The sequence below is a fragment of the Bos mutus genome, chromosome 6, assembly GCF_027580195.1.
Source record: "Bos mutus isolate GX-2022 chromosome 6, NWIPB_WYAK_1.1, whole genome shotgun sequence".
Taxonomy (NCBI): domain Eukaryota; kingdom Metazoa; phylum Chordata; class Mammalia; order Artiodactyla; family Bovidae; genus Bos; species Bos mutus.
This window is the reverse complement of record NC_091622.1, coordinates 72,430,800-72,458,630: the sequence shown is the minus strand read 5'-3', so window position 1 is coordinate 72,458,630 and position 27,831 is coordinate 72,430,800. Positions and strand designations below refer to the sequence as shown.

The 27,831-nt window shown below is 42.7% G+C and overlaps 1 protein-coding gene across 1 annotated transcript in view; it reads left to right on the top strand.

Annotated features, from left to right (window-relative positions):
- Positions 1–4,998: 4,998 nt before the first annotated feature.
- IGFBP7 (insulin like growth factor binding protein 7) overlaps positions 4,999–27,831 on the top strand; it is a 77,776-nt gene continuing 54,943 nt past the window's right edge. The window contains exon 1 of the mRNA XM_005899056.3: positions 4,999–5,545. Within this exon, the coding sequence (XP_005899118.2) occupies positions 5,071–5,545 (475 nt within the window). The 5' untranslated portion in view covers positions 4,999–5,070. The remainder of the gene's footprint in view (positions 5,546–27,831) is intronic.

Sequence of the window (27,831 nt, the reverse complement as noted above, 5' to 3'; positions counted from 1 at the left end):
TTGGGCTTCTCTGGTGGCTCAGATGGTAAAGAATCTGCCTGCAATGCGGAAGACCTGGGTTCAATCCCTGAGTTGGGAAGATGCTTCGAGGGAGAGCATGGCAACCCACTCCAGTATCCTTGCCTAGAGAAACTCTATTGACAGAGGAGCCTGGTGGGCTACTGTTTATGGGGTCACAAAGAATCAGACACAACTGAGCCACTACACATACATGGATTGGGATGGAGAAATTTTTGCTGAAGTTGGATAGAAGAGAAGGGGCTAAAAGGAGATAGCTCATGTGTCACTGCCTTTCATCTAAAAACCACCAGGAAAATACCTGTAGTCAAGTAAGGTGGGTTTATTACTCATCATAGCAAAACAGAATAGACTCCATACAGAACTGCTGGGAGTTCCAGTAAGAGGGAGTTAGAAAGAAACTATTATGGGATTTGGGGTTGGTTGGGAAAGGTTCAAAGAAGCTGGAGCTTGCCCTAGATAGAAATAATTCAGTGACTGAGTATCTCAATATATCATATCTATAAGGAAGGAAGACGAGCAATATAAAGCTATAATTGGTAAAGTAGCAGTCTTGTTCAGTGAAGAGATGAAGGTTCTTGGTATTTTATGGGTGGCAACTTGTCTGAAGTGGGGAAGATCTTACCCTTATGACTCTCACAGGAAACCAACCCTGCTGGCACCTTGATCTTGGACTGCCAGCCTCCAAAACTGTGAAAATAATCAGCCTCTGTGGTACAAACCACACAGTCTGTGGTACTGTGTTATGATAGCCATAGCAAACTAACACAGGCCTATAACAAGTAAACAGACTGAAATAATAACCAAAGACTTCCAATGAAGAAAAAGCCCAGGTCCAGATGGCTTCACTGAATTTTTAGTTCAGTTGCTCAGTCGTGTCTGACTCTGTGACCCCATGGACTGCAGCACGCCAGGCCTCTCTGTCCATCACCAACTCCCAGAGTTTACTCAAACTCATGTCCATTGAGTTGGTGATCCCATCCAACCATCTCATCCTCTGTCATCCCCCTCTCCTCCCATTTGCAGTATTTCCCAGCATCAGTGTCTTTTCAAATGGAGTCAGCTGTGGCCAAAGTATTGGAGTTTCAGCTTGAACATCAGTCCTTGCAGTGAACACCCAGGACTGATTTTCTTTAGGACAGAATGGTTGGATCTCCTTGCAGTCCAAGGGACTCTCGAGAGTCTTCTCCAACACAACAGTTCAAAAGCATCAATTCTTCGGTGCTCAGCCTTCTTCACAGTCCAACTCTCACATCCATACATGACCACTGGAAAAACCATAGCCTTGACTAGATGGACCTTTATTGACAAAGTAATGTCTCTGCTTTTTAATATGCTATCTAGGTTTGTCATAACTTTCCTTCCAAGGAGTAAGCATCTTTCTATCTCATGGCTGCAGTCACCATCTGTAGTGATTTCGGAGCCCAGAAAAATAAAGTCAGCCACTGTTTCCACTGTTTCTCCATCTATTTGCCATGAAGTGATGGGACAGATGCCATGATCTTCGTTTTCTGAATGTTGAGCTTTAAGCCAACTTTTTCACTCTCCTCTTTCACTTTCATCAAGAGGCTCTTTAGTTCTCCTTCACTTTCTGCCATAAGGGTGGTGTCATCTGCATATTTGAGGTTATTGATATTTCTCCCGGCAATCTTGATTCCAGCTTATGCTTCTTCCAGCCCAGCGTTTCTCATGATGTACTCTGCATATAAGTTAAATAAGCAGGGTGACAGTATACAGCCTTGATGTACTCCTTTTCCTATTTGGAACCAGTCTGTTGTTCCATGTCCAGTTCTAACTGTTGCTTCCTGACCTGTATACAGGTTTCTCAAGAGGCAGGTCAGGTGGTCTGGTATTCCCATCTCTTTCAGAATTTTTCACAGTTTATTGTGATCCACACAGTCAAAGGCTCTGGCATAGTCAATAAAGCAGAAATAGATGTATTTCTGGAACTCTCTTGCTTTTTCCATGATCCAGCGGATGTTGGCAATTTGATCTCTGATTCCTCTGCCTTTTCTAAAACCAGCTTGAACATCTGGAAGTTCACAGTTCACGTATTGTTGAAGTCTGGCTTGGAGAATTTTGAGCATTACTTTACTAGCATGTGAGATGAGTGCAACTGTGTGGTAGTTTGAGCATTCTTTGGCATTGCCTTTCTTTGGGAAGTCTTTCAGTGAATTTTACTTACCATTTAAAGAAGAATTGTACCAATTCTTCACAAACTTCCAAAAAAAGCAGAAGATAAAGAAATACTTTCTGATTCATCCTACAAAAACCACTATTATCCAGATATCAAAACCAAAGACATCACACAAAAAGAAAATTATAATCCAATATCTCCTATGAAAACAGATGCAAAAATCCTCAGCAAAATATTAGCAAATCTCACCTAGAAACATAAAAAAAAGGGGGCTATATATCATGGCCAAGTGAAATTTATTCCAGGAAGGCAATTTTGGTTCAACATTCAAAAATCAATTAAGGTAATACATTATATCATAGAATAAAATACATCTTTATTGATCATTTCAATAGATGCAAAAAAAGCATTTGACAAAATGCAATACCTTTTCATGATAAAAGCACTCCACATATTGGAAATAGAAGGCAATTTCCTCAATGTAACAAGAACATCTATGAAAACATAGATGTTTAACATCTTACTTAATGGCAAAAGACTGAAAGCTTTCCCTCTGAGATCAGGAACTAGGAAAGGATGCCTACTCTCAACACTTCTATTATATAATATTATATATAATATATATACATATATTATTTATTTATATATATATATATAATGTAATGCTAGAGGTTCTAACCAGGGCATTTAGGCAGGAAAAAGAGATACAGGGCATCCAGATGAAACAGGAAGAAGGAAAATTCTTCTATTTGCAGAGAACATATCTCGTCTACATATCTAGGCTTTTCGTCTCACCAGAACTGAAGCTGAATGGGAAACAGTATCTTTCTTCTTGAAAGGCAGGAGTTGTCAAGTTTCTTTGTAAGACTCCCCTTTCCTGCCTTTTCTCCTTCTTCTGAATAACCACATCGCTCTATTTTCAAGTCCTCCAGATTGGTGTCATCACACAGAGCCAAGGCACTCCCTTCAGTGATAAAAACCCTGCTTGCCCTTCCACTTGCTGGGCAATGAGGTCCCCCCATCGAAGAGACACTACTGTGCCATGCGTTTGTGTTCTTACTGCTGACTCCACTCAGCTTGTGAAAAACCCTGTGAGGTACAGCCCTGAGTGGTGCAGCTGCTGTCAGTGCCTTCCCCTACTCCCGAGACCCTCCCTACACAAAACTTTATACAGTCTGAGGGCAGATGAATCTGATCACAGAGCCCACCCTGCCCAGAGCCAACTTGATAATCAATACATTTATTGGCTGTCTTCCCTCCTGCTCACCTCCTCCTGCCTCTGCCCCCTCCCCTCAGCTGATGCATCCTGACCTCAGGTAAACGACTTGCACAGGAATCTTTGTCTCAGGTTCTGGAGACCTGAAAACTACAATAGTCACAGCGGGTCATGAAGTCAATTTAGTAGACCTTGACCAGGGAATTCATAAAATTGAAATAGAACAGGCAGTATCAGAGTGCCCTGTCTGCATTTGGTTCAATTTGGGACAGTAGACTGGGTCGTGTAAACTCTATAACTGGGGGACAAACGTAAGAACACTTATGAAAAATCTGCTCTAAAGACTTTTCATTGTTTTATAAACAATTTTCTTGTCAACATAGACCTTTAAAAGAAAAAAAAATGCTTTTTTTAGAAATATGTTAGAAAAATAGCACTTTTCTAGAATATGCTAAGGAGAAGCCAGAAAATAAGAGCTAAGTTTTCCCGATAGGAGGGCCCTTGATATTTTATTCTCTGAATTTTGTGACTAATTTTCAAAAAAAAAAATATATATATACAATAATTATCCAAGGAAGCCTCTGGTGAGAGTGACATCTAGAGACTGCTGGTGGTATGGTGACCCGCACACTGAGTTAGCAATCCTAACCCTTGGATTTATGCTAAGAAAAAAGAATTCAAAGAATTCAAATGCAGTGTGTAGAAGGACACACACGGCAGTGCTTACGTTTCATAAACATGGAAACAACTTAAAAGTCTGCTTAATAAGAGGGATTCATGGAGCCCTTTCTCTCAGAAAAAAGCTTTGAAGTTTAATTTCCAGAGTACTTTTCAGGAAGACTGAGGGGGGAGTTGTCAGTCGTTTATATAAAAATAAAAACCTCAACAGAATGGTGAAAATTGGGGCGCTCTAGCGGCCTCAGTGGCCGCACCCCGCCCCCCCCCCCACGCCCTCAAGTTGTGCTCAGGCCTCCAGAGGGGTTTGGTGGCAGTCCAGCACCACATATTATAAATTGAGGACACAACCAGCTCTCGCATGGGTTCCACTACTCACACATAAAACTTGACATGAGAAAGCACAGGGGGGAGCAGGAAGTTATGAGGTTCCAGAAAGAGAAGCGGTTGGCAACAATTTGTCCTTTAAGCTCGGCACCCAAGACTACACCGGGCTTGTGGCCAACCGGGACACAAAATCTCCAAGTGGGGTTTGGAAAACGAATTGTTCTTAAAAGAGCTTCGCAAACTGCAGAACGATCACTACTCAGGTCTCCCAGACCCACAAGAATATAATGGATTACACAGGAGACCATCTCAAAGTTGTTATGAAGCAATATAAATATTCGGACTACGAGAGCCGAGGAACAAGGCTGTGAGGGAGCTGTTTTCACTAAGGGCGATTCCCCAAGGATGGGGTGCACGCAGCCCTGGGGAGCAGGGGGCCGAGCAGGACCCGGCGGGGCGCGCTCGGAGCTAAAACCCAAAGCCAAGGGGCGTGAGACCGAGCATCCCCGGGCCCGCGACGTCCCGCCCGGCCCCGCCAGCAGGGGCGCGCCCGAGCCCCGCGGTTCCGGGCGGGGCGGCGCGGGCCAGGCGGCCCCGCTCTCGCCGCCCCGGGGTGTGGTTCCCGCGGCCGGGTTTAAAGCGCTGGCCTGCGGGGTCCAGCTCACTCGCGCTCCAGCTGCCGCCTCCGCGCCCCGCCATGGAGCGGCCGCCGCTGCCCGCCCTGCTCCTCGGCGCCGCCGGGCTGCTGCTCCTGCTCCTGCCCCTCTCCTCTTCCTCCTCTTCGGACGCCTGCGGCCCCTGCGAGCCGGCCGCCTGCCCGCCCCTGCCCCCGCGGGGCTGCCAGCTGGGCGAGACCCGCGACGCGTGCGGCTGCTGCCCGGTGTGCGCCCGCGGCGAGGGCGAGCCGTGCGGGGGCGGCGGCGCCGGCAGGGGGCACTGCGCGCCGGGCATGGAGTGCGTGAAGAGCCGCAAGAGGCGGAAGGGTAAAGCCGGGGCAGCAGCAGGCGGCCCGGTTGTGAGCGGCGTGTGTGTGTGCAAGAGCCGCTACCCCGTGTGCGGCAGCGACGGTGTCACCTACTCCAGCGGCTGCCAGCTGCGCGCCGCCAGCCTCAGGGCCGAGAGCCGCGGGGAGAAGGCCATCACCCAGGTCAGCAAGGGCACCTGCGAGCAAGGTGGGCACCTGCGCTTTCCCCTTGGATCCCGCCCCGCCCCGCTGAGAGAGCCGGGCGCCCCCTCGCGGCGCAGAGCCGGCAGGGCGTCTGCGGCCTGCGCGCCCGGCTGATTCCCGCGGCTCCTCCCGTGGGCATCCCAGGAGACAAGAGCTGGGGGAGTTGGCGGTCGTGGGATGCCGGGAGGGAGTGATGGGCGATGCCTCCTCTTCTTTTTTTTTTTTTTTTCCGTGTGTGTGTGTGTGATTTTATTTTGAGAGTTCGGTGCGTGCGCCAAGAAAGTGAGGACTCGTGGAGCGAACGAATATATAGAAAAGATTTCCCGATACCATAGACTCTCCCGTCCCCAAAGCCCACCCAGCTCATACTAACAACTGGCAAATCGATTCACGAAAGCTGCCCCCACTCTTTGCGGAACCCAGAAATACATTTTCGCCTCTTTCTTTCTTGGCTTGAGTGTCTAGATAGAGATGAAGGCAAGAGATAGGGAAAAGGAGTTTGACAATGAAATACAGAATAAGGACTTTCAGAGAGAAGTTGTCTCGTGTTTGATGGACTAGATTGTAAGAATTTTAAAAATTAGATTTCATGATTTCTTAATGTCAAGGGAAATAATTCACTTACTGGACTTTACAGATTCTCAAACAGTAATTTAAACTACCTAGTTATTTGTGGGGAGAAAAAAAATACCTCTTTAAAGATGTCGTATATATTATGAACCTTATAACCATTTTGTTTTTCTTTCTTATTCCTTCTTTTCTTTCTTTCTTCTTCTTCTTCTTTTTTTTTTTTTTTAATAATTTGTCCCCAGGATGCACTTTTCAGCAGGAATGCCTTTGAGGTTATGTTTGGTCGTTTATTTTATTCCAGACAAGTCCAAGCTTGCCGTAAATGAAAGGGGAAAATAAAGAGAGTCTGGACTTGCAAAATAAAAGGAGGGGGCTTTTAATTCTCAAGTCTGAAATAACATTTTCCATAGAAAGCAGTTTCAGGGGAAAGTTAGAAATCCAACTTTGGCAGCCCCATTCCTGGTCCCAGCCAAGGCAGAGAAAGGGAGAGAGGAGGCTGTTCTCCTGAAATGACAGAAGCAGTTGGTCCTTTAACACAGCTCAGACTTTCTCCAAGCTCCCAACCAGTTATTTTGTTAGAGTTTTTCCCAGAAGTCCAAATGGCAAATAGGTCATATGTCACTGATTGAAAGCTTTAAATAGTGTAACCAACTTGCTGTTAACTATTTATATTATCATCACCTTAAACTTAGAAAAACCACAATGCAAAGTAATCCACATGATATTCCAACAGAAGCAGTCATTTGTTCCTTTGGATCTAACTTATCAGTCATACCATGAAAAGAGAAATGTGCATAGTTGAAGAATTCATTCCAAATATTGACATTTTTCTTACACATTCCAAGGGGAATTTTTCCCCACAGTCTCCAAATCAGTGGAATTTGCCTTATCAGAGCAGAAGGTTAGCTTGGAGATTATTTGAGTATTATGGTCACTTCTAGCCTGTAGCTAGTTTTATTCATCTTCCCTCGTTGCTATTTACATCTCTAAACACTCACACAGTGCAATTATAAAACATTGAGACTGATAGTCATGTAGAAGTAGTCATGTAACCTCATTATCATGTAAACCGAGATCCTCAGCATCTCTCCAATGTCATGAGGTTACAGACCTAGTTTTCCTTTATGTTTGGGAAAATGTTAGGAGAAATAGCTTCTGAAACTGGAAACTTTGTCATAAATTAGTTTTTTTCCCCCAATCTAAATTTAGAGTTAAGGAGTCTAGTGCCTGAGACCATTTTATAGAAAAAAGCCAGGGAGAGCAGAAAAGAATGTGAGGTCCACCAGAGTACGTTTCCACAGCAGAGATGAATGGGACTAAAGCCAGATCTAATTTATTTCTCCTGATTCCTGAATGTGTTTTGACACATCACAGAAGCAAACCCATCAGAGTGCCTTTAACCTCTGTGCCATTTAGTACTGGGACTTTGCAATGAATAGAAATGCATTTTCTAGGTTCTTCCAGTCTAGAAAGGGTTCTTCTTCTACCCTCAGAAGAAACTCAAGTTATGCATCCTCAAGTATTGAGATGGAGAGGGCATCACTGTTTGTCTCACTTAACCTGCATTTACTGAGACCATGTGGCAGGTGTCGGCACTCTTGCTAGATGCTGTACAGTTGAAGATGAACAAAAGAAGTCTGGTCTTGCTGATTAACAAAGTATCCATATGAGTTACAAACCTGTCACCCAGAGCACTTTCCCTGGAGCCCAGGAGAACCCCAATCTAAAAGGTAGTGACCTAGTAATCTCACCTAAGACTGTCATCATGAATTTAGTGCCATTAGATCTTATTGAGGTCCCTGAAGTCATGAGTAACTAGAAGAGATTTGAAAATTCAGTTTAATTAAAAGTTAATAGAGGGACTTCCCTAGTGGTCCAGTGGCTAAGACTCTGTGCTCCCAATGCAGAGGGCCTGGGTTCGATCCCTGGTCAGGGAACTAGATCCCAGTTCAGTTCAGTTCAGTAGTGTCCGACTCTTTGCAACCCCATGGACTGCAGCACACCAGGCCTCCCTGTCCATCACCAACTCCCAGAGTTTACCCAAACCCATGTCCATTGAGTCGGTGATGCCACCCAACCATCTCATCCTCTGTCATCCCCTTCTCTTCCTGCCCTCAATCTTTCCCAGCATCAGGGTCTTTTCAGATGAGTCAGCTCTTCACATCAGGTGGCCGAAGTATTGGAGTTTCAGCTTCAACATCAGTCCTATGAATGAACACCCAGGACTGATCTCCTTTAGGATGGACTGGTTGCTGCAAATAAAAGTCCACATGCCACAACCAAGACTTGGTACAGCCAAACAAATAAAAATAAATTTTTTAAAAAGTTAATAGAAATGCCAAGATATGTAATAAAATCTCACAGGGAAGAACACCATGCCTCTTTATTCTGGGTCTTGGTTACTCCTTTTGTGCATAATCCTTTATATCTGAGTTACTTTGCAATCCCTTGGTCCTTGTGTCTCATTCCCTCTTCTCCCTCAGAATTAATTTTTTACTTGTAGAATCAGAATTCATTCTTAAAAGACTCTTTCTTGCTAGTACCTTTGTTGTTTGCTATTATTCCGTTGTTAAGTCACGTTTCCGACTCTTTGTGACCCCATGGACTTCAGCACACTAGACTCCACTGTCCTCCACCATCTCCTGGAGTTTGCTCAAATTCATGTCCCTTGAGTCAGTGATGCCATCCAACCAGCTCATTCCCTGCTGCCTCCTTTTCCTTTTGCCTTCAATCTTTTCCAGCATCAGGTCTTTTTCCCATGAGTCAGCTCTTCAAATCAGATGACCAAAGTACTGGAACTTCAGCTTCAGCATCAGTCCTTCCAATGAATATTCAGGGTTGATTTCCTTTAGGATTGACTGATTTGGTCTCTTTTCTAAGAGACTCTCAGGAGTCTTCAGCACTACAATTTGGAAGCATCAATTCTTTGGCACTCAGCCTTCTTTATGGTCCACCTCTCACATCTGTACATGACTACTGGAAAAATCATAGTTTTGACTATACAGACCTTTGTTGACAAAGTGATGTCTCTGCTTTTATATACACTCTCTACGTTTGTCATAGCTTTCCTTCCAAGGAGTAAGTGTCTTTTAGTTTCATGACTGGCAGTCACCATCTGCAGTGATTTTGGAGCCCTAGAAAATAAAATCTGTCACTGCTTCCACTTTTTCCCCATCTATTTGCCATGAAGTGATAGGATCGAATGCCATGATGTTATGCCATGAATTTTATGAATGTTGAATTTCAAGCCACCTTTTTACTCTCATCTTTCAACCTCATCAAGAGGCTATTTGGTTCCTCTTCACTTTATGCCATCAGGGTAGTATCATCTACATAACTGAGGTTGTTGATATTTCTCCCGGCAATCTTGATTGCAGTTTGTGATTCATCCAGCCCAGCCCTTCACATGATGGATTTTGCATATAGGCTTCCCTGGTGGCTCAGACGGTAAAGAATCTGCCTGCAATGCAGGAGAACCAGGTTTGATTCCTGGGTTGGGAAGATCCCCTGGAGAAGGGAATGGCAACCCACTCCAGTATTCTTGGCTGAAAATTCCATAGACAGAGAAACCTGGTGGGCTACAGATCACAGGATCGCAAAGAGTTGGACATAACTGAGCAACTCCAAATAAATAAGTAATACTTTGCATATAAGTTAAATAAGCAGGGTGACAATATACAGCCTTGTCATACTCCTTTCCCAATTTTGAAATTGTTCCATTGTTCCATGTCCAGTTCTAATTCTGTTACTTTTTGACCTGCATAGAGGTTTCTCAGGGGCCAGGTAAGGTGGTCTGGTACACCCATCTCCAAGAATTTTCCAGTTTGTTGAGATCCACACAGTCAAAGACTTTAGCATAATCAATGAAGCAGAAGTAGATGTTCTTCCCTTGCTTTCTCCATGATCCAACAAGTGTTGGCAATTTGGTCTATGGTTCTTCTGCTTTTTCTAAACCCAGCTTGTACATCTGGAATTTCTCAGTTCACGTACTGCTGAAACCTAGCTTGAAGGATTTTGAGCACAACTTTGCTAGCAGGTGAAATAAGCAAATGGCTCAGACAGTAAAGAATCTGCATGCAATGTAGGAGACTACTGTTCGATCCCTTGGTCAAGAAGATCCCCTGGAGAAGGGAATGGCTTCCCACTCCAATATTCTTGCCTAGAGAATTCCATGGACAGAGGAGCCCTGGCAGACTACAGTCCATGTGGTCACAGAGTCAGACTATACTGAGTGACTAGCACTTTCACTTGAACATTCTTTGGCATTGCCCTTCTTTGGGATTGGAATGAAAACTGACCTTTATAGTCCTGTGGCCATTGCTGAGTTTTCTCAATTTGCTGACATATTGAGTGCAGCACATTAACAGCATCATCTTGAAGGATTTTGAATAGCTCAGCTAGTACCTCTAGGACCAAGTTAAAACTACCTAGCACTTCACAATAACTCTCTTATTTTGATTTTGGCCTCTTCTCTCCAACCACCTTTATGGTCCAGCCACAGTAATTGTTTGCTCTTAGCTGTTGTTCACAGTCACACCTTCACTTATCTTTCCACTCTTGGAACTCTTAGCCTTCAAGGATCAGCTGGTATCATTGTCTTTATGAAACCCCTTGTCTCTCCCCTCCCCTCCTTACCCCTCATAATTATGTTCTTGTCCTTCTTCAGCTCTGTGTAGGCTTCCAGGCATCTTTTTTATTTTTTAATGTTCTGAGTCTGTCTATATACTCTGTGGGAGGTGGAGGATGTTACTTTACTTTTTACTGGGGTAACATTGGCTTATAACATTAGATACATTTCAAGTATACAACATTATATTTCTACTTCTATATACCCAGCAGGGTGCTCACCGCCAAAACTTTTGTTTCCATCTGTCTCCATACAGTTGACCCCCTTTACTCATTTTGCTGTCTACCCCACCCCACCCACACTGGTCATCACTGCTCTGTTCTCTATAGCTACCTGTTTGTTTTTGTTTGGCTTGGTTTGTTCATTTATTTTGGGTCTTGGGTTGTTTTTTTTTTTTTAATTACACATAGAAGTGAAATCATACAGTATTTGTCTTTTTCCTTCTGACTTACTTCACTTAGCACTGTACCCTCAAGATCCATTCCATGTTGTCACCAATGATAAGATTTAATCTTTTTTATGGCTGAGTAATATTCCATTGTGTGTGTATATATATATGTGTGTGTGTGTGTGTGTGTGTGTACCACATCTTTATCCATTCATGTGTCTCTGGGCACTTAACACTGTTTCCCTATCTTGGCTATTGTACCTTTGTAAATAATTCTATGATAAACTTAAGGTGCGTATATCTTTTCAGACTTTGTTGTTCAGTTGCTAAGTTGTATCTGACTCTTTGCGGTTCCATGGACTGCAGTATTCCAGGCTCCTCTGTTCTCTGCTATCCCCCAGAATTTGCTCAAATTCATGTCCGTTGAGTTGGTGATGCTATCTAACCATCTCCTCTATCTTTTCAAATTAGTGTTTTTGTATTCTTGGGGTAAGTAGCCAGAAGTGGGATAACTGTATCATATGGTAGTTCTATTATTAATTTTTTGAGGAATATCCATATGGTTTTCCATAGTTTCTGCACCAATTTACATTCCCACCAACAGTGTACAAAGGTTCCCTTTTCTGCACATCCTCACCAACACTTGTTATTTCTTGCCTTTTTGGTAACAGCCATTCTGACAGGCAAGAGGTGGTACTTGATTGTGGTTATGATGTGCATTTCCCTAACAATTAGTGATGCTGAACATCTTTTCATGTGCCTATTGGCCCTCTGCATGTCTTCTTGGGGAAAATACCTATTCAGCTCCTCTGCTTTCTAGCTAGTATTTATTGCACATGTACTGTGTGTATGTGAGCACAAGGCATTCTAGCAGAATAGTTAAGATGCTGAGCTCCAGAACCAGACTCCCAGGTGTAAATCTTAACTCTGCCACTTACTTAGCTTTGAGCATGATCCTTGACCTCTTTGGGCCTTGGTTCCTCACCTGTAATATAAGAATTACAATCATACCTATCTCATAGAACTGTTGTGAAGATTCAGTAAGATGATCCATAGAAAGCACTCAATGAATATCCATTGTTTTCATTTTTCAACTTGAAAACAAGCTCTATGAGGGAAGGGGAATTTCACTCCCTGTTCTCTCCTCAAGGGCCTAAATCAGTCCCTGGCATTAGTAAATGCTTTGAATATATGTTGAATGAATGAATATATGAATTTTTAGGTGCTCTTTCTAGTCTCAGGGTAAGCAGCCTTGAATAAGATAGACAAGATCCCTCTCTCATGGCATCTATCATAAACTTTAAACACAAACAAGTAAACAGGTAGTTTCACATAGTATGTACTGTGAAGAATGTACACAAGGGAAATAGCATAGAAACTAGGGGTGGATGAGCAGCTTTAAGTGGGGGTGGGCCAAGCCATGCTGAGGGCCCTTGTGAGGATTTCAGCAATGGAGCAGAGCTCCTGGGAGAAGAAGGAGCTCTTCTAGTTAGTATAGCACCTTCCACTGCCTGAAAAGGGCTCTTTGAATGTGTCTTCCCCACTAGACTGGGAGCATCTTAAAAGAGGGACTCCATCTTGACAACTCCCCCTCCCCAACAACCACAAGTTGGTTCTCTATGTTACTGAGTCTATTTCTGTTTCATAGATAAGTTTGCACCATATTATAGATTTCACATATAAGTGATATCATATGTCTTTTCTCTCTCTCATTTAATACATAAGATAATCTCTAGTTGCATCCATGTTGCTGCAAATGGCATTATTCCGTTCTTTTTTATGGCTTAGTAGTATTCAGTTGTATACATGTACCATGTCTTCTTTTGAGGCTTCCTAGGTATCTCGGTCTCCAGTACTCTTGCCTGGAAAATCGCTGAGTCGGACATGACTGAGCGACTTCACTTTCACTTTTCACTTTCATGCATTGAAGAAGGAAATGACAACCCACTCCAGTGTTCTTGCCTGGAGAATCCTAGGGACAGAGGAGCCTGGTGCGCTGCTGTCTATGGGGTCGCACAGAGTCAGACATGACTGAAGCGACTTAGCAGCAGCAGCAGCAGCAGCAGCAGGTAGCTCAGTGGTAAAGAATCCACCTGCCAACACAGGAGAAACTGGTTCGATCGCTGGATTGGGAAGATCCCCTGGAGGAGGAAATGGCAACCCACTCTAGTATTCTTGCCTGGGAAATCCCATGAACTGAGGAGCCCAGCGGGCTGCAGTCCATGGAGTAACAAAGAGTCAGACATGACTGAGTGACTGAGCATGGACCATATATCCTTTATCCTTCCATATGTCAATGGACTCTTAGGTTTCTTCATGTTTTGGCTATTGTAAATAGTGCAGCAATGAATATTGAGGTGCATATATCTATTGAATTATGATTTTCTCTAGATGTTTGCCCAAGAGTGGGATTCCTAGATCATATGGTAGCTCTATTTTTCATTTTTTAAGAAATTTTCATACTGTTTTCCATGGTGTCTCTAACAGTTTATATTCCACTAACAGTGTAAGAGGGTTCCCTTTTCTCCACATACTCTCCATCATGTATTGTCTGTAGACTTTTTGATGATGACCATTCTGACTGGTGTGAGGTAGTACCTCACTGTCATTTTGATTTACGTTTCTCTAATAGCATTGTCGAGCATCATGTGCCTATTGGCCGTCTGTATGTATTCTTTGGAAAAATGTCTGTTTAGGTCTTCTGTTCATTTTTTGATTGAGTCCTTTTTTTGTTGTTGTTAAGTTGTATGAGCTGTGTGTATATTTTGGAAATTGAACTCTTGTTAGTTGCAACACTTGCAAATATTTTCTCCCATTCCATATGTTGCTTTAAGATTCTTTTAGAGGGAAGTAATCCAAAGAACAAGTTACTGTTTCTTCATGGTTTAGGAATTAGTTATTAAATGGAAGGTGCCTGACCTACTGTTCTGCAATTCTTCAGGAGACAAATTAACAGGCTTGGAATTAAATAGCCACGAGGCACTTTTCGATTACACACAAGTAAGAACTTGCAGTAAAAGCTGTTGAATCCTGTAATGTGCTCTGGTGGGAGTCAGGAGAATTCTGTTTCAAAGATTCTTTTTTATGAAACCAAGAGATAACCTAAGGGAGGAGGGGAAGTGTCTGGGAGATGATGTTATAAGGTTATGAAAGGTCTTTTAAGACGTTTTACATTCTAGACATATGAGATGGAGTGACTGAGCTGAGAAGACATTTATTTAATGCCCTTAAATACGCTCTCCCATCTTTCTCTAGAGCTTGCCCTCTGGGTTTGTCATAGATTTGCCTTCTAGAAGAAACTGCCTTATAAGGCTCTCTTTTGTGTAGTTTAGTGACAGAACTCCCTTGAATAGAATCCAAGGCCAGCCAGCCTTCCCTCGTTCTGAATTCCTCCCCCAGTGGATAAGATTATGGTGCTTCCTTTACTTTAAGCTGCTTCACAAATGATCTCACCTCGTCTGTGTTTTTAACTGTAAGACAGATAACATTTTGTTTTTAGCCAACTGTTTGGGGGGAAAAAAAAAGAACCTTGAAATATTATCAAAAGAACTTTTACGCCAGGGAGCATATGAGTGTAACCTTTTTTTGTAATTTAGATCCAGGAGTAGCACTGTTAAAAAGCTTTGAGATGAAGAAGACTTTGGAAGAAGATTTAGGAATATGTAAATGAATGAGCCTGGTTATGTTAGGAAATTTTAAAGTTTTCCCAGTGAGTCCTTTACTCTTTATGAGTGGCATAGGAGAATGGGAAGGACTATAGAAACACCCAAGGGAAACTTTGCCAAGCCTGGTCTGTGTGGCTCTTTCAGGCTGATTTAAGACCACCACCCCACCAGTATCCCATCGCCTCCATGAAGCCTCTGAGACAAAGTGAGGAGGTCAGGAAAAAGAAAAAAGGTTGATTGCGGGGGGAGGGGGGGGGAGTGTTTATTTATGACTTAAAATTAATGTGTAAAATAGTTGAATTTCGTTTTGTCCCAAGTTAGATTAATGGCAAATGATCTGATGCCTTTGAAAACACTAACTTGGGCTCCTCTGGTGGGCTAGTGGTTGGGAATCCACCTGCCAATGCAGGGGACACAGTTTCAATCCCTGGTCCGGATGCCCAAATCCCACATGCCATGGACAACTTAGCCTGTGTGCCACAACTACTGAAGCCCGCACATCTAGAGCCTGTGCTCTGCAACAAGAGAAGTCACCGCAATGAGAAGTCCTTGCGTTGCAACAAAGAGTAGCCGCCACTCACTGCAACTCAAGAAAGCACGCAGACAGCAGCAAAGACCCAGGGCAGCCAAAAATAACTTATTAAATAAAGGAACTCAGAGGAAATGGACATGGATTCCCAAGGCTCGAGAAATTTCTTCTTATTCTAAATAGTACTTTTAAAATATTTAACTTGTTGAGTTTGACTTAACCATCCTGCAAAGGAAAGCAGGGCGAGGTTAATCAGAAATAGCTGAAGCCTAGCAAGAACCCTGCCCTCTCAGTGCCTCCACCAAGCCATGGGTTACAGAGAGAGGAGTCATGCATGAAATTGCCTGGGTCTAAAAGCAGGTCCAGGTTGCAAAGTCTGAAAGGTAAGAAAGGTTCAGACCAGGTAAAACAGACCTAGTAACCCAGGGTTGACAAAGCCCCATTCAGATGCTATGAAGTTACTTACAGAAGAGTGTTGGCAAGGCAAGGAGAGCTGACATGTTCAGAGTAGAGTTTACCACTATGAAAAAGCAACCCCCTCAAAAACCTCAGAATAACATTATATGTATATAAATTAAGATATAAATTATATATACTTAAATTAGTATATATAAATTAAGATATATTATTATATATAAATTGCATAAATGAAGGCACAGTGTATTCTCCCTACTTCACAGAATTATCACAAAGGTCAGATTATAGAATGGACATGAAATCATTCTGTAATACTGTGCAGCACCAAAAAATGTAAGGAATCATTATTGACTACTCTGTAAACTCCTTTGGGCCAAAACTCTACAGAGTGCCTTGTAGGGTGTGATAATGATAACTGGTGTTTGTGTAATGCTTTACTGAGGGTTTCCGTGGATGTTTCCTCGGAAACCACACAATAGCCTTGGAAGGTAAGGGGAGCTATTATCCCAGCTTCCAAATAAGGGAACTGAAGGTCAGCTGTCACACAGCCAGTAACTAGCAGTTCTAGGACATAAATCTAGGTATTCTTCTGCAGCTGAAACACTTCTGAAAAAGTGTTGCTGCTGCTGCTAAGTCGCTTCAGTCGTGTCCAACTCTGCGCGACCCCATAGACGGCAGCCCACCAGGCTCCCCCATCCCTGGGATTCTCCAGGCAAGAACATTGGAGTGGGTTGCCATTGCCTTCTCTGAAGGCAGGAGTTTGATTCACAAAAGTCAAACTCCTGGGTGTGAAAAAGTGTTAGGAAGACCTTAATGAATTTATCTTACTTCTCTTTTCCTTTTGATGAGTTAACAAAAGAGATATAAGATACATTCCTGTCTAAACTGCTCTGAAAGAGCTTTTTCAATAGCATTAAAGAAATTCTGTATGATAACAGAATTGATGTCATGGTTCAACTGGCTTTTTGTGGTAGTGTGGTGCAACTTGTAATAAATATGTTACATTCAGCGAAAGATGGTATGCCTTCTATGAATGGATGTTTCCAAGGGGACTTTGTACAGGTCCCTGAGTGCCCAGTCTAGAGTTGGCCCTTCGAGGGTCAGATTGCAAATCTAAGAGCAAGCCTCTTTAGTTGCAACCAGGAGGCTCTTTCTTAACCACTGGACTACCAGGGAGATTCCTCAACCAAGAGGCTCTTAAAGGTCCAGTATGCTAGAGGCAGCTGGCATGAAGATTCTCCCAAGCAGGACCTCTAGGTAGATACCGTTTGTGTGTGGTGTTTGGTCATTGGCCAGGCCTTTCTGGTAACTCTGAGTAGGGTATAGGAGAAGATCCCCAAGAAGACTGCCCACACACTCAAGTGTGGACTTTCATCTGAGGTTTCAGCCCTGAGTGCTGACTGAGGCCTGCCCCTCCAGCACAGAACCATCAATATTCCTGGCTGGGATAATAATATTTACTCCACATCTGAGCAGTAGTTCATCATACATAGGTCCGTATACTCTCTTTAGGGAATTTGCATTTTTAGGGACTGGAGTGTATTTTTTGTCAGTCAAGTGACAACTTGCCAAAGAAGAAAAATCCATGTAGGAGTTTGAGGATTCAATTAAGTCTAATCCATTGTGACTTCCTGACAAAGAAAAAAAGAGAGAGCACTCTAATAGTCTTAACAGGCATAAACGCAGCTGACTCCAATCACTCTGTTCTTTCATGTTGTTTTTCTTGAGGAGGGGATGACTCCAGCTTTTTGGGAATCTTGTCTTTTTCCCTGAGTGAGAGAAGCTCAAAGACATCTCATTTACATCCGGGCAGATTAGCAGGCCGGCGGTCAAGTGGCTGAATTGAGAAAGCTTCAGATCTAACATCTGTTCAGCAATTTTTTGGCCTGACCCCAAGCATGGGAGAAAAATTTTTATCAAGAAGTAGATCTCCTGGCACCTTCAGAAGGTTTTGAAAGAGACCACACAGAAATGAGGCTTTAGGAATCTGTCGGAACAGACCAAGCCTGAAGGATGCAAAGCCTGCTTCTTCTCCGTGGGAGCTTTCAGAACTTCCTGTTCAGGGAACAGAAATCCAAGAGTGAATTTCAATAGCAGCTGTAGCAATTACACTGCAGCCCTGGCTTCCAAAGAACCCCCCTCAGGAAGCTGTGGAGCCTGTGATCCTGAATGAAGGGCTTGGGTGGCAGCGCAGCCCTGAGTGAGAGGAGTCGGAGCGAGGGACCCTTGCAGTGAGGCCGCTTATTAGAGATGCTCAGCCCAGCTGGAGAGGCCAGGCCAGGGCAGAGATCAGGATGCTGCCTGAGTTTTGACAGGTCAGGACTGTGGAGCCGAAGGCCCCTCTCTGCTCAGGTGTGTCTCAGATCAGAGCTGCAGAGCAGAAGGCAGAAGGTGATCCAGCTTGGCTCTTGCTGTACCACTAAGCCTGTGGTTCATGAGAAGATAACTATCAGGGCCGGGGCAGGCCTGTTCAGGACCCAGCCGTGATGTGGGCAAGTTAGCAGCCCCCTCCTGCAGTCCTGCCCCATCTAAGGCTTCTTTCCTTTCACCTGCTCTGCCTGGCCTGTCGTTACAGACTGCTCTTTTTTCCTGTTTGATGGAGTGCAAAGAAAGGGGGTTTTCTTTCTCCACCTCTCAACCCTTTCTTAGCTACAGAGCCTGGCCAGCAACTTTATAAATGGTGAGCTCTGCTCCGTCTTCTCCCTCAACTCCATCCCCAGACTCATGAGCCATCTCCTGGCTTCTCGCAGAAGACGGTGAATAAGCAAACACTTGACATCCACCCCTAGAGGCAGCCAGCTCAGCCCATGTCATGCGAGAGATGGCTGTCCCCTCTTGTCTTAACACTCCTTCGGGAGGAAGCTTTCTCAATGTTTTAGGAGCCTAATCCATTCCATGCATCAGCCCCAAACCCTGTGACCCATCTCAGGTCCAGTCCAGGGTATAGGAGAGACAAGCACACCCCCTGGTGACCATGGGTTTAACAGATCCCCAAGGAAGGCAATGGCACCCCACTCCAGTACTCTTGCCTGGAAAATCCCACGGACGGAGGAGCCTGGTGGGCTACAGTCCACAGGGTCGCTAAGAGTCGGACACGACTGAGCGACTTCACTTTCACTTTTCACTTTCATGCATTGGAGAAGGAAATGGCAACCCACTCCAGTGTTCTTGCCTGGAGAATTCCAGGGACGGAGGAGCCTGGTGGGCTGCCATCTATGGGGTCGCACAGAGTCGGACACGACTGAAGCGACTTAGCAGCAGCAGCAGCAGCAAGGTTGACCCCAGATCTGACCCTTGTCTTCAACTCTTGTGACTGTGCTGGTCGCACAGAAGCCAAAACATGACTGGTTATTTGTAAGGAAATATAGCAGAGTGGTCAAGAGTGTGAACTTGGGACTCAGACCACCTGAGGCAAAGTCCTCTCTGCCACTTAACTGTGTGACTCTAACCTCCTCAATTCAGAGTTTTCTTACTTTCAAAACAAACATAATAATAACGTCTGCCACTTGGGGTTCTTGGGAGCTTAAGTGAGATTCATGGAAAGCCCTGGTACCTGGCATGTAGTAAAATCTCATTAAATACAGTTTCATTTTAATTTTTACTGGTATTAGCATCATAAACCCTGGTATGAGTTAGTTTATAAGTGCCTTGACTGTAGCATGTGATGTCTCATTTTAACCAATCCAGACTATCTTCAAGTGAGATCTGAAACCAGTGTTTAGATCTCTGCAAACAAAAAGGCAGGATAATGTTCTTATAAACAAATCCCTGGAAACGTCCATCGGGCTTTTGTCCTTGTTCTTCAAGGATTCCAGGGCAGGGAGTCCAAATGCAGACAATCACATGGGAACCCCCCGGATGCTGGCCCAAGGATTCACTTTGTTTTCACAGCATGGAATATTTCCATGTTCCAGCTCAGGTCACACACAGTATTTTCTAATAACATCTTTTATGCATAGAGGACTTTTTGGATTCAGGAGACACTCAAATTCAGTAATTACTGGTCTGTTTTTTCCCTGCACATATAGGAAATGTTGCGCGGTTTTGTTGGTTGGTTCATTGTTTAGAAATGGAGGTACTGTCTCCAAAGAGGAGGGTGAACCAGAATCACAGAGATTGGCAGAGGAAAAGTACGATCAGTATCCATTATGTACATATTGGGTGTTATCCTTGACGTTTAGAGACTCATTGATAGAAATAATAAAATCTTTTGCTTGTGATTCATGTATCTCTGCTTTGGCTTTCACATGTAGCCTTGGCAGGAGCTCATTTTAAAAAAATGAACTGTTTAACTATCAATGGGCACATTTAGCCTCAGGAAGGTACCCACTTAGGTTGGTTCTTTGTATCCATCTGAAAAGTGATAACATCCACCTCCCAGTATAGAGGGGAGAGCACAAGAAATGAGGGTGTGGAGAAAAGATTTAAGAAGCTGCATAACTTTTCGGATTCCCCAAGCATTAGTCATTTTGAATAACAAGCTGACAGAACACTGGGACTAATGCCTCTCCATGCAGTAGGTACACCGTCACCTTCTACAGTGGTAGTTCTGGACCTTGGCTGGACACCAGATCACCTAGGGAATTTTATAAAATGCTGATGCCTGAGTTCCAGTGCCAAGATTCTGGTTTCACTGGTTTTCTTGTTATCTGGGCAGCGAGCCTTTTAAAAGCTTCCCAGATGATTTTAAGGTCCAGGCTAGGTTCAGAACCAAGGTCCTAAAAAGACTTACTGTGTCTTTGAGGGAGCATCATTTCCTTGGGATAATTATAATAACAAGAGGCCAATTATGCTCAATTTATCCAGCTTCTAGTGTTTTACAGCAGAGATGACTTTTCAGGCTATCTGATACATGGTAGGAAGCGAAAGCCCTAGAAAAAATGGTCACTGGATACAGCACAAGCAGGCTGATGCTTTGGTGGCTTTTTATCTCCTTGACTATTTCAGTGCCGTAATCTGAATCTACAGAATGAAAATATTTCTACATCCATCAGTATTGTTGGTAGTAATGAAAGTTTGAGTACCACGGTGCTTTAGGTATTCACCTAAATCTGTACAATGCAGTCTTTCAGTCATGTCACTAGAACCTAAGTTCCATGAGCTCAGTGCTTTTTGTAATCTGTTTTGTTGAATTCTCAGTGGTATTAGACTGCAAAGTCACAGTGGGAGACCAGGATCAAGAAGGTGGAATGTTGTCTTGTTTGACCTCAGCTGGGGCCTCACAGTTTTTGCCACTCTGTGCAGGTCCAAGGATGATCTTATTTGCGGGGAGGGGGAGTTATAAATAGATTTTAGCAAGTAGGTGGATTTGCACATACAGCACTCACAAATAATGATGACCAACACTGTTGGGAAGGGTCAGATCAGTGATAAGCATTAGGGAACTGCCAGGGTTTTTGAAATCAGAGCACACGTAGGGGTTATGCCTCCTTTGCTTAGTTCTGGTGCCTAGAGGTGCTTGTTTAACAGGCGCTTAGAAGATTCTTCTTGGACTCTTGACCCAGGTTAACAAACACATGTGCTGTCCCTGCGCCCCCGCGGCCAGTCTCTAGTTTTGCCCTGCACCCCCCTGCAAGCAGGACTCCCATTCCACAGGCACTGATGCAAAGTGCAGATTTTACTAAATCTTCACAGGGTGCACGAAGGCCCTCCCAATTCTCCCTCCAGCCTTCCCACCAGCTGACCTCCCTCATACCCTTCCTCCCCTCACACAGAGCCAAGCTCAGGGTATCATCCCTCACTTCGCCTGCAGCCAGGCCTCTCCCCGCTCTCCAGGTTTATGCTTAGCAGTTAAACTCTACCCTGGCCTAACTGAGCTCACCCATCACTTAGCTCAGGAAACAAAGGTTGCCTGACCTTCACTGTCATCAGAAGTGGAAAATTATAATGATTTCCCTGTCAGTCATGTCAAGTGCCTGCTTTTTGTAAATGCTGTGCAAAGAGCCATCACAAGGAAATTTGCAGTGAGGATAAAGATAATGCCCTTTCTGTAAGGAGCTCACAAACCTGTGGTCCAGTTGGTGGTTTGTGAAGTGTGGCAAGGCAGAAGTGGAGTTAGGCTAAAACAAAAAAGCTCCTTGTAAATCTGGTCAGTAAGAATGCATGGGAGCAAAGGATACACACACATATATGTACTCATCTCAACTCTTTATCATTGGAAGTATATATTTTCTGTGCAATTCATACTGGAGGGAAAAGATGAGCAAAGCTACATTCATGTTTGTGGCCTAAGAATATATCCTAACTACAGACCTAAGGGCTTGTAAATAATATACTAGGCCTAAAGATATAGTATAAACTTAGTTATTACTTTGCCTAAAGTGACATTCTGGAGAGATGAGTGAATTTTGTTTTCATCGGCTCAGAATGGAAGAATAGAATATTGATCCAAAAGAATCTTTAAGATGGTGTTTAAATACTTCGGTAATGCTAAGAAAAAATATGCAGTAAATTCACCTTGGCCTGGCAATGTGTAAAAGCTAAGTTTTAAACAGGTGCAATGACCTATTGAGACCAGGAGGATATATTTTGCAGTTGTTTAGCTTTTTGGACAAACCACAGTGGGTTATAAATTCTAGACTTACATAGCCTTGTTAATTAAATTAATTTAAGCTGTGTGTTCCGGAAATGTTAATTCCCAGAATTAAATTTAATTTTCAATAAAGATCTTTTTTGTTATTTAAGAAAAACATTAAATAAAATTGTAGAATTCATTGAAATCATTAATGTTTTTATTCTACCAAGTTCATATTTTATTTTATTCTAGTGTTTTTCTAGGCATATGTTATATAACCATTTTGACAGTATTTTTTACATCTTGTTTTTATTTATAATTATTTTCCATATGTTTAAAATGTTTTATAAATATATATGATGTTGCATAAGCATTTGAATGAGCCATAATATATTCCAGTTTTCCTCTATCAAAAATAAACTTTAAACTCACATCTTTGGATTTATAGATCTTATTTCTTCTGCATTGTTTCTTTAGAATAGATCCCAAATTAGACTTACTTATTCAAAGGTGTGAAGATTCTTTTAAAATGTTGATATATGTTGATATTGATGGATTTGTTTAAAAATTAGTCTCTCCAAAATAATTTAAACACATTTTCTGAAAACAAAAAGCCAAAAGCAAAACATTTTAATATGCCATTGAAATTACTTTTTAATTATCTTCAGATTTGGATTATACTTGTGACTGTCCCTCTCTGATGGCCTAGAGACCATTGAGAGTTGTTCCTTAAGCCCAGTTCCTATTTATGAGATTTGTAATGACTGGCCAAAAACCCAAGGGCCCTAGTTTGCATCCAAGACTTCCAGGCATTGAGAGTAGATCAGATCAGTTAGAACTCTTCTTCCATCACTGAACCGGGGTTTATAAAAAGTCCGTGCAGCCCTGCCAGGGTAGCTTAAAAATGTTGCAGTGGCAGCCATCTATGTGAGATGTAAACAGTAAAAAAACTGTGAAATTTGGAAGGTTTGTCTTTAGTATTTTTTCACAAAAGAAAAAAAATAGCCTTCACAACTCTGACTACATACAAATACACATATAGTTGATTCTTAGCATCTCTTTAAATACAAGTTCTGTGCATAATACTGAGACCATGGTTTGACCCCTGTTTTGTTTCAGGGTGAGATACACTGTTACTCTCCACCTCTCCGGGAGAGCCTATGGCCTGCTCCACTTCATAAAACTGGAAAAGGACCTACTTACAACATTTTACTACACGTGTCCTTGGAGCTCTCCTTGGGTTCTTAGAGATTGGCAAAGCCTCATTTCTTTTTTCCTTAAATCCTTTAATCTCCAGTACATTCAGCAACAATAGTCCTCTGTTAGGCAATTATTCCAGCTAAGAGAGTAACTAAACATGTGTAGAAAATATATTTATAAAATGGAGAGGCTGTGTGTAATTGTTCTGGTGGAATTTCTCCCATATTTGGGAGAGAGGAATACTAACAAGACCTTAACATAGTGCAGTACAGTTTATAAGAATTTTCACATACGTGCACACATATAACACCTTTTTAATCCCCACCAGAACCCTGTGGTGTGTTGTCCTCACATTATATATTAGGCAACCATGATTCAGTTTGAGTGCCCAAGCAGAGCCTAATTAAGTGGGAAGGGTTTCAGGTGAGCTGTTGTGTCGATGGACACACATGTGTACCCACATTTAAAGCCACAGGAAGCTAAAATTGAGTTTCAGAGACAGCTAAACATAAGAAATACTTCATTCCAGTTCTTAATCTGTGAATTTCAGTTTCCATTCTTAAACTTGTGTCTCCTTTAAACTGCCTGTATTGCTAATATGCTACGGTTCCACAATTTTCAGTTACTCTGATTATTACTAAAGTATAGAAATGCATATACTTGTGCTTGTTCTGTTAAACCATATATGTGTTTTTGAAGAACACTCTCCAGAGATCCTAAAGCTGTTGCTTTAGTAAATAACTGAAATTCAAGGTTTGGCAGTAGCATCTGTCTAATATAGCATGATATAATTGTTCCCCAAGTGCTTGTGATTAACTTGGTTAATTACAGGTGATCCAGTTCCCAAAGCAAGCACACTGCCTGGATCCGTAGGCTTTGCTCAGTGAAGTAACCAACCAATGTGCCATTCAGTGTTCTGAAGAAAATCCAAAATAAGTTAGAAAAGGTAACCAGGTAAATCTCTGCTTTCACATGTTTTCTAAAAAAATAAAACCAATATCACTGAAGAGCATAAGAACAAATTAAATTTCTAATGAGTTGAATAAAATTGAGTCTCAGAGAGTTTTCATATTTTTTTCTTGTGTTGCATGCATTCATGTGCATCTGCTTCATATCTCTGTGGAATGTGACCCACTGAGAGATCCCTAAAACCAACGGAGTGCATTGTAAGAACTAGAAGATCTTGACCTCTGACACTGCCCCAAAAAAGTGGGAAATGGTAGATGCTTCATGGAAGCGTGACATTTATCTCAGACTGAAGAAATTCTTAAGCAGAGGTGAACACTTGTCAGCGATTTTCAGAATCAGTCATGTAATTGAGTGTGCATTATATTTCAGTTTGTAAATACTTTTAGGTTATGTGTAACCTGATGTGAAAGTGCCATTCTATGCCAATTCCTGCAATGTTTAAGGAGATGCTTGGAGTTGGGGAAGAGGGGAAGAAGAAGGATAACACAAAAGGGCAACAGTTGGTCCATCAGTAAGGAATGTGTTCAGCTGGGAGTAACAGAGAACCTGGCTACAGCGGCTCCCTTAGAAGGGGTGGAGTTGCCTGCGGAACAGAGAGTCCGGATGTAGACAGCTCTTGGTGTGGGTTTAACAACTCAACAATAACAGCATGGAGGACCCAGGTTCAGTCTTTGTGCTCTGCCATCCTTTGTGTGTGGTTTTTGACTTCATGCTTGATGGTCACAAGGAGGCTACAGTACCTCCGATCACTGAGTCCTCATCCAAGGCAGTGCCTGTCATCTCATTTTACCAAATGAGCAAAGGGTTCCCATACCCTCTCCTCTCAGCAAACGTCTATTTCATTGGCTGAAAATGGGTCACTTGACTACCTCTAGCAGCAAGAGAGACTGAGGAGGGTGGCGATTAGGGCCTACCTGAAGTGTCTGACATAGCTGGGCAGCAGTTTTTAGTCTTAGACTTCAGAAACAGTTGCTGGAGTCACACTTAAGGGATGACTTCAGTGTTTGAGAGTCCATAGACCCCATCAGATTTCACTGAACAGTAATCAATCACCAGTCACTATTGAGAATCAGGTGATAAAACATATCATGACTGGGAAAAAAAAAAAGAGCTTTCTAGAAAAATGTCATTCCCAAAATTCAGTGGGAAGAGGGAAGAAGTCGTATATGAAAGGTGCCAAAGAGCTTCATAGAGACCATTTTGAAAGAAACGATATTTTACTCCTTAAGTCTCTAACAGAAATGATGGCTAACACATTTGTGAGTTAGTGCTTTATTTGCTTTAATATGTGGAACTAACATAACGTTAGTAGGTCAATTAAACTTTAATTAAAAATAATAATAAATTTAAAAAGAGGATATGACTATATGGTATTAAGAATAAAAAAGACAGGGTAAAACTTATGATAAATTTTTATAAAATTATTTTAAAAATTTTAAATAAGAAACTAACCTGAGAAGAAAACAGTGCTGATTATACATTGACTAAATGTGTGATTATATTACTTAACCTCCCAGGCCTGTCCATTTCCTCACTGTGAAGTGACACTATCAAGGCCTGTATTCAAGAGTTGGAGTCAAGGGAAAGAAGTGAGGTAATGGATTTGAAGGCTTTTTGTAAAGCCCTATATGAATGCAAGATTGTATTCCCTTTGATCTCACCAATTACTATAACAACAACTCTCAAATATGCCCAATTAACTACCTTGTGTACATCTGTGTCAAATGTCTACTTTTTAATAGGCCACCCCGTGTATACCTTCCCTTCAAATCACTACCAGCAAATAGGGCCTGGGAGCTGCTTATTTTATAATGTCAGCCTGAACCAAAGGTAATTAGTAAGGAAATCTGCCACAACAAACTCATACACAGCAAAATATCAGGTACTTCAAAATCGGCATCCATGTGAGCTAGTCTCTCCTTTCCCCGCCCTCCGTTAGTTGGGTAATCAAGAGTTGGCAGCGCTCTCCCCCCTAGGAGCTTGTGTTGCATATTGGCCTGGAAAGGCATCAGTCCAGATAAAGATGGCAACTTTTATGTTAACCATCAATCACTTTAATGAGTACAAGAAAGCATCCTATCACCCTGCCAAAAGGAACAGGAATTAAGAATGACTCCTTCATCAGTTAAGTATAGGAGTGTTTTCTTTCTATCAGGTGCTACCCTGGCACTGTGGGTATGGAACACAGGCTCCAGTCTCCAAGAGTTAGGATTTAATAGCAGGGTGGTGGCAGCAACAGAGTTTGTTGATCTCTCTGAATTCAATCCCCTCAGAAAAACAGCCAGGAGAAGGATGGTTGCCAGGAGCTGGGGGAAAGGAGGAATAGGGAGCTGTTGAGTGGCTATAGATACAGTTTCAGTTTTGCAAGATGAAAAGAGTTCTGAGGATCTATTGTGCAACAATATGAATGTGCCTAACCCTATGAACTATATGCTCAAACATTGCTAAGATGGTAAATTTTATGATGTGTATTTTACCAGGGCTTCCCTGGTGGCTCAGACGGTAAAGCGTCTGCAATGCAGGAGATCCGGGTTTGATCCCTGGGTCAGGAAGATCCCCTGGAGAAGGAAATGGCAACCCACACCAGTACTCTTGCCTGGAAAATTCCATGGACAGAGGAGCCTTGTAAGCTACAGTCCATGGGATCCTAAAGAGTCGGACATGACTGAGCGACTTCACTTTACTGTTTTTCAAAAGTAAAAATAAAGCCACTAGATAACCAAAATCAAAACCCCCTGGACAACACTTAACCACACAAAAGGTAGCAAGCTAGCCCTGTAAAGTAAGTGGGTTAAAGCAAGCCATCTCTGCTGGAAGACCTGCATGATGTCAGCAGCTTTGTAGATGGAAGCAGAGGAAAATAATGAGGTGATGACAGACCTGATAACAAGAAAATTTCAGAATAGCCAACAAGCACTCGCTCCTGGAAAGTGTGATGCACCCAGTCCATTAGTCGGTGAGTGCAAGGGAACCGTGGAAGGCCCTGTGGAGCTGAGCGGTCTGAGCCCCATGAATTCTCACAACTGACCGGCTAGGGCTCCCTTCCAGGACAAGGTCCTTCACCCAGGAGAAATTTCTGGAAGTAGAATCAAAAGTGAGCAGGAAAGTAGAACAGTAGAGAGGAAGGAAAGACAGAGCCAGTTGGGGAGTGATTTAGGTCCTTGTGATTGCAAGACAACTCAACAACAACTGGAGAAAAGGAAGAGGTTTAAATATGGTTTCTTGACCAATATATCAAAATGATCTTTGAATTATGGCAGGATATAGAAGGAATAAGGTATGATTTCTATCTTTAAGGTTCCTGGACTATAATAAAGTATAGTCAACCACATTCAATCCTGTGACATAATTTTATTGTCTAAGTAGAATTATTCTCAAGAAGCACCTGGGTTGCTTGTGAAGTTATTCTCC